This window comes from Mandrillus leucophaeus, unplaced genomic scaffold (assembly GCF_000951045.1).
Source record: "Mandrillus leucophaeus isolate KB7577 unplaced genomic scaffold, Mleu.le_1.0 Scaffold32, whole genome shotgun sequence".
NCBI classification, from domain to species: Eukaryota; Metazoa; Chordata; class Mammalia; order Primates; family Cercopithecidae; genus Mandrillus; species Mandrillus leucophaeus.
In genome coordinates this window covers 435,113-445,250 of record NW_012103365.1, presented here as the reverse complement: position 1 = coordinate 445,250, position 10,138 = coordinate 435,113, and the positions used below count along the sequence as shown (strand labels likewise).

General features: G+C 45.6%; 1 protein-coding gene across 1 annotated transcript in view; it reads right to left on the bottom strand.

Annotated features, from left to right (window-relative positions):
- The window catches only part of EEF2K (eukaryotic elongation factor 2 kinase), a 95,786-nt gene that overhangs the window by 63,309 nt on the left and 22,339 nt on the right, over window positions 1-10,138 (bottom strand). Inside the window, exon 2 of the mRNA XM_011987914.1 lies at window positions 9,034-9,355. Within this exon, the coding sequence (XP_011843304.1) occupies window positions 9,034-9,279 (246 nt within the window). The 5' untranslated portion in view covers window positions 9,280-9,355. The remainder of the gene's footprint in view (window positions 1-9,033; window positions 9,356-10,138) is intronic.

Below are 10,138 nucleotides of genomic sequence, written 5' to 3'. Positions count from 1 at the left end.
CTGGAGTACAATGGCACGATCTCGGCTCACTGCAACCTCCGCCTCCTGGGTTCAAGTGATTCTCTGCCTCAGCCTCCCAAGTAATTGGGACTATAGTTGCACACCACCAAGCCCAGATAATTTTTGTATTTTTAGTAGAGATGGAGTTTCACCATATTGGTCAGGCTGGTCTTGAACTCCTGACCTCTGGTGATCCGCCAGCCTCGGCCTCCCAAGGCAATCATTATTCTTTGATTATGCTGTCAGAGCTGCCCTCAGTGGGTTACAAGTATGAGTGTAATCACCAAAGTTGGCCAAATAAGGGCATGGGAAGCCGGTGTACCCACCCATCATGGGGGGCACACACGATGGTGTAACCTCTTTGAGGAGAAACTGACAACACCTATCCCGGTTTAAACACACAAATGTTTTGCCCAGCCAGTTCACCTCTGGAGGGTCCTCTGGTGGGCACACCCATGCATGGGTACAAAGACCCATGCACAAGGAAGTGCTGTTTGTCGCAGGACAAGACTGGAAATAACCTACATATCCTACAAGGAGGGGCTGGCTACATTTATTATGGCGCTTTCAACAGTGAAATGATATTCAGCCGTTAAATAACCAACAACAGGCTGGGCATGGTGGCACATGCCTGTGGTCCCAGCTACTCAGGAGGCTGAGGTGGGAGGATCACTTGAGCCCAGGATTTCAACGCAGTGAGCTATGATCACACCACTGCACTTCTGCCCAGGCAACCCTATCTCAAAAGAAATTCTTTAAAAAAGGTCATCTACGTGTATTGATGTGGAATGATCTCTAAGATATTCTCAGATCAGGCAAATTTTTTTTGCGTGGGCAGGGGGGAGGGTCTCGCTCTGTTGCCCAGGCTGGAGGGCAGTGGTGCAATCTCTCACTGCAGCCTCCACCTCCCGGGTTCAAGTGACTCTCCTGCCTCAACCTCTGGAGTAGCTGGGATTACAGGCACCTGCCACCACGCTTGGCTAATTTTTTTTTTTTTTGTATTTTTACTAGAAATGGGGTTTCACCATCTTGGCCAGGGTGGTCTCGAACTGCTGACTTCAAGTGATCTACCTACCTCAGCCTCCCAAAGTGCTGGGATTACAGACATGAGCCAGTGCGCCTGGCTGAAAATAATATTTAAAAATAAAATTTCCCACCTTAATAAGAAATTAAAAACATGTATTTGCTCCCTATGCTTATTCTAGAAAATGTAGAAATGACAGAGAAGGAGAAAAGGAACACAGTCCCTCCTAATCTGATCCAAAGACCATCCCTGCTGCCCTGGTGATGTGCTTCCCCTCAGGCCTTGGCTGTGTGTGTACGTGCGAGTTTCACAGAGCTATAATCGTGCTGTATTCTTTTTAGATTTGACTCTGGAGCAGAGGCACTTTCCCACGTTATCATAAACTCCATAAACATCTTTGGATGGCTGCCTGATATTCTATGGAGACGGCGGCCCCCCTGAATGGTTCTGCCACGTCTCCAGGGGAGCTTGGGCAGAAGGCTGGGCTTGATAGTGATAGAATCTGACTTTTCACAATCCACACCCAGTACCTGCCGGGTGTGTTTCTTGGAGGGAGGCCAGCGGGCCATTTTGATTAAACAATCCAGGTTGCCAGGTCACAGTAAGTTAAAAAAAAAAAAAAAAACCACTTAGGTTTATGGCATGCTGAGGGAACAAGGGTTGGAAAACTGAGCTGTTCTCTCCCTCTGAAGCCACCCCTGGCAACACTAACCCAACAGAACCTGCTTTCGATAACCTAGAAAGTAGGCAATGAAGTGTCAACTCCTGTCCACACGTAGTCAAACGTTTTACCAAGTCCTATTATGCAAGACCAAGGGAATGGAGGTCGCATCACACACAGCCCTAGTCTTGCAGTCAGGTGCTGACTCAAACAAAGAATGACACTGGAGAATGACTCACACACATAAAGGTCTGCTAAGAGCCCTCCGGAAGGCAGAGGAGAAAGCCTGGAAAGGTTGTTTTCAATCTGGGCTCTGGGTCGGGCTCAATTGCTCATGCCTGTAATCCCAATACTTTGGGAAGCTGAGGCAGGAGGATCGCTTGAGGCCAGGAGTTCAAGACCAGCCTGGGCAATGTAATGAGACTCCATCATTCCCCAAAAAAATTTAAAAGTTGGCCAGGTGTGGTGGTGCACGCCTGTGGTCTCAGCTCCTCAGGGGGCTGAGGTGGGAGGATCATTCAAGCCCAGGAGTTAGAGGCTGCAGTGAGCTATGATCGTGCCACTGTACTCCAGCCTGGGCAATACAGCAAGACCTTGTCTCTAAAATTAAAAAAATAAAAATAAAAACTGGGTTCTGAAGGAGACAGAACTGTAATTTTGATAGACCAGGACATCAGTTGAAAGAGGTTTTATTAGGCAGAAGTGTGAAAAAGGGAAGCCCATTCCAGGAGCTTCCAGATGTGTGTGAGTGGAGGGGATGAACAGAGCCTAGAAAGGTCCTGGAGCGGAGGGACCTAGAAGACACTCCCATCGTAGGTGATGAGGATTTTTTTTTTTTTTTTAAGACAGAGTTTTGCTCTTGTTGCCCAGGCTAGAGTGCAGTGGTGCGATCTTGGCTCACTGCAACCTCAGCCTCCCAGGTTCAAGTGATTCTCCTGGCTCAGCCTCCCGAGTAGCTGGGATTACAGGCGCCAGCCACCACACCTGGCTAATTTTTGTATTTTTAGCAGAGATGGGTTTCACCATGTTGGTCAGGCTGGTCTCAAACTCCTGACCTCGTGATCCCCCTGCCCCAGCCTCCCAAAGTGCTGGAGTCACTGTGCTGGTCAGAAGTGATGAGTTTTGAGGAGGGGGTATTTACCAATGTATTTGAGGGAGAGGAAGTTACCTGGTTATTTTACTTTATTTTTCTTATCTTAACAACATCTTTTTCTCCACATAAGTAATACGTAAATGTAGCTTTAAAAGTTTAAAATGTTTAAAAAAAACATATAAAGCCCCCTCTTAACGGTACCTCTCCCCTAGAGAGAACTGCCATTAATTGTTGGGTGCAAACTTCCCCTTCAAACGGTTTTTGCTATGCAGATACCAATGTATGTGTACACACATTTTTAATAAAAACAGGATCAGGTCAGGTGTGGTGGCTGATGCCTGAATCCCAGCACTTTGGGAGGTCAAGGTGGGTAGATCACGAGGTCAGGAGTTCAAGACCAGCCTGGCCAACATGGTGAAACCCCCGTCTCTACTATATATACAAATAAATAAATACATAAACAGATACATAAATAAATAAAAAATTAGCCAGGCATGGTGGCGGGCAGCTGTAATCCCAGCTATTTGGGATGCTGAGGCAGGAGAATTGCTTCAACCTGGGAGGCGGAGGTTGCAGAGAGCCGAGATTGCACCACTGCACTCCAGCCTGGGTGACGGAGCAAGAATCTGTCTCAGAAAAAAAAAAAAAAGGATCATACTATATTTCAACTTGCTTTTTTACTTAACTACATACATAAAAATGCTAACATTTTTTGACATTAGGGACCAGGCCTGTGCCAAAGGCTTTTTATGGATTTGCACACACATATACTACATGTAATAGTAGGCACAGTTTTAGAGTCAACTCATGTCCAGGCGCAGTGGCTCACTCCTGTAATCCCCCTTGGGAAGCTGAAGTGGGATGATCGTTTGAGCCCAGGAGTTCAAGACCAGCCTGAACAACGTAGTATGAGACCCTGTCTCTACAAAAAAAGTAAAACAATAACAACAACAAAAAAGGTCAAATCACATAGAATCATCTTTGGACCAGCCTGGGTAACATAGTGAGACCTCATCTCTACAAAAAAAATTTTTAAATCAGCTGGGCATGGTGGTATGCACCGTGTTCCTAGCTACTCGGGAGGCTGAGGTGTGAGAATTGCTTGAGCTCAGGAGTTCAAGGCAGCAATGAGCTATGATCAAGTCACTGCACTCCAGCCTGGGTGACAGAGCAAGACCGTGTTTCTAAGAAAAAAAAAAAAAGAAGAAGAAGAAGAAAAGGCTGGGTATGTGGGCTCATGCCTGTAATCCCAGTACTTTGGGAGGCTGAGGAGCACGGCTCATTTGAGGCCAGGAGTTCAAGACCAGCCTGGGCAAGATGGCGAGACCTTATCTCTACTAAAAATACAAAAATTAGCAGGGCATAGTGGCGTGCACCTGTGGTTCCAGCTACTCAGGAGGCTGAGGCACAAGAATCACTTGAACCTGGGAAGTGGAGGTTGCAGTGAGCCAAGAGCACGCCACTGCCCTCCAGCCTGGACAACAGAGTGAGACCCTGTCTCAAAAAAAAAAAAAAAGAAAGAAAGAAAGAAAAAAAGAAACATCAACTTTGTTCTAATGTAAACACAACATTCTGTGAGAACCACCGCCTGTAATTTAAATCAGTCCCTCTTGTGGACACTTGAGCTGCCCTCCTGGGGGTGGGTGTTCATTTCAAAGCTGCCTTAGGACAGGAAACAGGATCAGTGGAAACCTGCCCCTTCAGGGGTCCCGACCCCAGAGGAGACCCACGGGGCTATTTCTGGAGCTGCCTGCCCCAGAGTAACTCCAGCTAGAACTCTAGGCCTAAAGGGAAAACATTACCCAACTATCTCCAAGAACTAAAATTATTAATTTTCTAAAAACATTAATTTAGAAGTTATGGAAGAATTTTTTTTTTTTTTTTTTTTTGAGATGGAGTCTCACTCTGTCGCCAGGCCAGGGTGCTATGGCGCGATCTCAGCTCACTGCAACCTCCAACTCCCTGGTTCAAGGGATTCTCCTGCCTCCACCTCCCGAGTAGCTGGGATCACAGGCATGAGCCACCACGCCTGGCTAATTTTTGTATTTTTAATAGAGATGGGGTTTCACTGTGTTGGCCAGGATGGTCTCGATCTCCTGACCTCGTGATCCACCCGCCTCGGCCTCCCAAAGTGCTGGGAATATAGGCATGAGCCACCATGCCTGGCTAGAATATTTTTAATTTCAAATCCCAAAGTGGTAATAGGAATTTTGTTTACTTAACTGTTTGTGAGGATTTGATTAAGTAAGGTTAATGGTATTGCACTTTTGATGTTTTACCCCCACCAGTTATTATACAAAGTCCAATAATGTTCGCCTTTCCCCCTCTTCTTTTTTTGAGACGGTGTCTCGCTCTGTCACCCAGGCTGGAGTGCAGTGGCACGATCCCGGCTCACTGCAACCTCCACCACCCGGGTTCAAGTGATTCTCGTGCCTCAGCCTCCTGAGTAGCTGGGACCATAGCTGGCACCACCACGCCCAGCTAATTTTTGTGGTTTTGTAGAGACAGGGTTTCGCCATGTTGGCCAGGCTGGTCTCAAACTCCTGACCTCAGGTGATCTGCCTGCCTTGGCCTCCCAAAATGCTGGGATTACAGGCATGAGCCACCACGCCCAGCCTCTCCCCCTCTTCTTTATACCAGCTTTGCTATGGTATGAACAGAAATCCCTATCAAAATAAGTATGCTTTTCCTCAGTCCAGAGAAGGATGTCCAACCCTAAAAAGTGTTTTTTTGTTTGTTTTTGTTTTTTTTAAGATAACCAACATGAAGAATCACATTGCACATATGTCTCTATACCCACATACACACATATGCAGGGGTGCTTTCAAAATATTCAACACACAATTGGACAAATGTAGAAGACACTTGAGATGGAAATCTTCCACGGTATGAGGGTCTTTCTTCTTCTTTTTTTTTTTTTTTGTTGTTTTGTTTTGTTTTTGTTTTTGTTTTTGAGACGGAGTCTCCTCGGTTGCCCAGGCTGGAGTGCAGTGGCGCAATCTCGGCTCACCACAACCTCTGCCTCCTGGGTTCAAGGGATTCTCCTGCCTCAGCCTCCCGAGTAGCTGGGACTACAGGCATGCACCACCATTGTGGAAGGAAAATAAAATCATAATAAAGTTAAAACTAATAAAAACATAAGTAATAGTTAACATTAAGTATAGGTTATGTAGAAGTGATACATAGGCTAAGAAATTTAAGCAACCTCTCCCAGCATTGCTAACAAGTTGCATCTGTGAGCTTATCTCACCCTCCCAAGCTTATTGCCTGCCTCCAGACCCCCACATGTTTCTGTAATTCCTGTTTTCCCTTACCTCAGCTCGAGCTGTCCAGCTTCAAGGTTGACTGGTCAAGATAACTAAATTTTAAGTTTTCTCGGAATTGTCACGGGTTAAATAATTTACTGTCTTTGTCTGAAACCTGTATCCTGCCTCGTTTTCCTGCCTCAAACGACATATAAACCAGCCTGCTTTCTATGTTGGGGTCGGCAGCTGTTTTAGGCATGAGCCTGCTGCCAGCCCGGGTACCCGAATTAAATAAAGTTCTCTTTGGTTTCCAAAGGTCTCTTTGTCTTTTCCTTGGCTGGAGTTTTACTGCAACACCACGCCCGGCTAATTTTTGTATTTTTAGTAGAGATAGGGTTTCACTATGTTGGCCAGGCTGGTCTCGAAATCCTGACCTCGTGATCTGCCCGCCTCAGTCTCCCAAAGTGCTGGGATTACAGGCGTGAGCCACCGCGCCCGGCCCACAGCATGAGATTTTAATCAGTAAACAAATTTGGAAAAAGGTAGCTAATTTGTAGAAAGATTTTAAAAAACCATTAATTCTCATAATCAATGACAAATTATTAGGGCCACACTCCTGGAATGTGGCAACAGAGAGGGAAATAACATTTACTAAGCACCTATAATGTGTGACACACAATACTAGGTATTGTTTCAAAAGTAATGATTAAAAAGAATTTAGTCTTGCTTGAACCTGGGAGGTGGAGATTGCAGTGAGCCGAGATCGTGCCACTGCGCTCCAGCCTGGGTGACAGAGCGAGACTCTGTCTCAAAAAAAAAAAAAAAAAATTTAGTCTATCTTTCATAGTTGTAACTACATAGGACGGCTGTAAGCGTTTTTTCTTTCTTTTTTTTTCTTTAATAAGGATGGGGTCTTCCTATGTTGACCAGGCTGGTCTGAAACTCTTCACCTCCCAAAGTGCTGGGATTACAGGCTCAAGTCACTGTGCCCAACCAAGATAGCTGTAAGTATTAAATGAGATCTTTTTTTTTCAGTGTGCCTAAAACAAGTTTCTATCAAAGTAACTAACAGTTATTATGTTTGTTTCTCCACTTGAATGTCTCTGCTGATAAATGGGGAGATTGTTAAGTCTGTAAACAATTGCTATTTGCCTCTCTGTACTCAATGCATAGCCTGGTGACAGATAGATAATATGCAATAAAGAAATGCAAATTTCATGTGATCAAGTCCCCATGCTGGCACCTACCAAATGGTTTTCAATAAAATTATGTTTTTAAATTTATTTTAGGCTGGGTACAGTGGTTCACACCTGTAATCCCAGCACTTTGGGAACCTGAGGCAGGTGGATCACTTGAGGCCAGGAGTTTGAGACCAGCCTGGCCAACACAGTGAAACTCTGTCTCTACTGAAAATACAAAACATTTGCTGGATGTGGTGGCTCATGCCTGTTATATCAGCTACTCAGGAGGCTGAGGCACGAGAATCACTTGAACCCAGGAGGCAGACGTTTCAGTGAGCCAAGATCCCACCACTGTATTCCAGCCTGGGCAATAGAGCAAGACTCTGTCTCAAAAAAATAAAATGAATAATAAATGTACTTATTTTAATTTTTTGAGAAGGAGTTTCACTCTTGTTGTCCAGGCTGGAGTGCAGTGGTGCTATCTTGGTTCAATGCAACTTCTGCCTCCTAGGTTCAAGTGATTGCCTCAGCCTCCCAAGTAGCAGGGATTACAGGTGTGCGCCACCACATCTGGCTAATTTTTTGCATTTTTAGTAGAGACGGGGTTTCACCATGTTGGCCAGGCTGGTCTAGAACTCCTGACCTCAGGTGATCCACTTGCCTTGGACTCCCAAAGTGCTGGGATTAAAGGCGTGAGCCACCGCACCCAGCCTATTTTATTTTTTGAGAGACAGGGTCTCACTGTGTTGCTGAGGCTGGTCTCCTAGGCTCAAGTGATCCTCCCTTTTGTCCTCTCAAAGTGCTGGCATTACAGGTGTGAGACACCATGCCTAACCTAAAATTATATTGTTAAATAAATTCTTCCAAAAATTAACAACAAGTGGCCGGGCGTGGTAGTTCAAGACCAGCCTGGGAAACCCCATTTCTACAAAAAAAAATTTTTTTAATGAGCCAGGTATAGTGGTGCAAGCCTATAATCCCACCTACTCAGGAGGCTGAGGTGGGAGGCTTGCTTGAGCCTAGGAATTCAAGGCTGCAGTAAGCCATGATTGTGCCATTGCACGCCAGCCTGGGAAACAAAGCAAGACCATGTTTATTTAAAAAAAAAAAAAAGAGGATACAGAAAGAGAGAGAGAGAGAATGATAAAGAAAGAAAGAAAGAGAAAGAAAGAAAGAAAGAAAGAAAGAAAGAAAGAAAGAAAGAAAGAAAGAAAGAAAGAAAGAAAGAAAGAAGAGAGAGAGAGAAAGAAAGGAAGGAAGGAAGGAAGGGAGAGAAAGAGAAGGAAGGAAGGAAGGAAGGAAGGAAGGAAGGAAAAGAAAGTGAGAAAGAGAAATAAGGTCCTTAGTTTGGGAATTTTCTATTGCCATAAATAAATAAAAGCTTTTAAAAAGAAAGAAGATCTTTACAGTTTGCAATGTTCCCCAGTAGTTGCTATTTTATTCTGTTCTGTTCCATTTCTTTAAAAAACAAAAACAAACTCAGCACCTCTGCACTCCAGCCTGGGTGACAGAGCAAAACTCTGTCTCTAAAGAAAACTAAAATAAATAAATAAACAAAACAAAACATTGGACAAAACTCAGCAAAAGGTTTTCACAACTCCGTAGTGTGCCCTGGGCTACTATTTGAAAAACACCCAGCTCCAAGGTAATGAAATTTATTTTAAAGCAACAATACCCTCCCTGCTTAACAAGTATATCCTCAGATCAGAGTTTAGAGCACTGGCCAGGGTTTGGAAATACGAAGAAGACCCCAACCAGCGACCCCAACCCTCCATCCCTTACACAGCAGCTAACCTGGGTGGGGAAGGTGGTGTAGGTGGCTCACTCACCTTGAAGTGGAAAGAGTTTGCCGGGGACCCACTGGATCCATACCGCTCACTTTTTGTTAGGTTGCTGTAGTACTTATTAACCTTGGAATTGATATTCTGGTTGGACCTTGGGTCATCAGTGATGGGGCAGATGAAGTAACCTTCCTCATCGTCGCTGTCCCCATCAGAATCACCATCATGGCCAGCTCGGGGGGACTGACCGCCATCAACGCCTTCCAGGCGGAAGATGAGATCTTCGTCTGCCATGTTCCTGGGGTACTCGTTTTACCCAAGCAGTATCCGGCACAGCCAGAGTTACTGGGCAAATGCAGAGGCGAAGGTCCTACAAGGAAAGCAACGGCCAGAGAGTGGGTGCTGGGGCCCAGGGGTGCGAATTCACCCGACTCTCACCCCAAATGCTGCAGGCTATCGCAGGCGCTGGCACCCTTAGGGTAAAACCTAGAGCTATTTTTGGGGGGAGGCAGTTGGCAGCACCCAGGAACATTTTAAATATCTAAACCCGCTGACCCAGTCATTCCACTTTTAAGAATTCAGTGTTTGCAAATGTTGGAACCAGGTTGGGAAAGCAACTGCTTCTTAAGCAGAGTGTTCTTTTTAGCACATCAATTAGATCGAGGCACTCCTCTGCTTAACGCCCACCCCCAGCAGCTTCCTTTCACATTCATAATAAAATCCAAATGCCTTAGTAAGGCTGCAAGAGCTGTGTTCATCTAGCGTGCTGCCCGCTTCTCCTCCGGCCCTGGCTGCTCTCCAGGCACACCGGGTTTCTTCCTGTTCTGTGAGCACACTAAGTTCATTTCGACCTCCGGGCCTTTGTACTTGCTGTTCCTTGTGCCTGGAACAACCTTCCTAACAGTGGGCTCTTTCTCATCGAGCTCACAGCTCACAGGATGCCTCTTCAGTGAAATATTCTGTGAATCCCCAAATCAAAAAACCCTTAACCCAACATGCATATCCAATCACTCCCTTGCATATCACCCTGTTCCATTTCTTTTTTTTTTTTAGACAGAGTCTCGCTCTGTCGCCCAGGCTGGAGTGCAGCGGGCAGATCTCAGCTCACTGCAAGCTCCGCCTCCCGGGTTTACGCCATTCTCCTGCCTCAGCC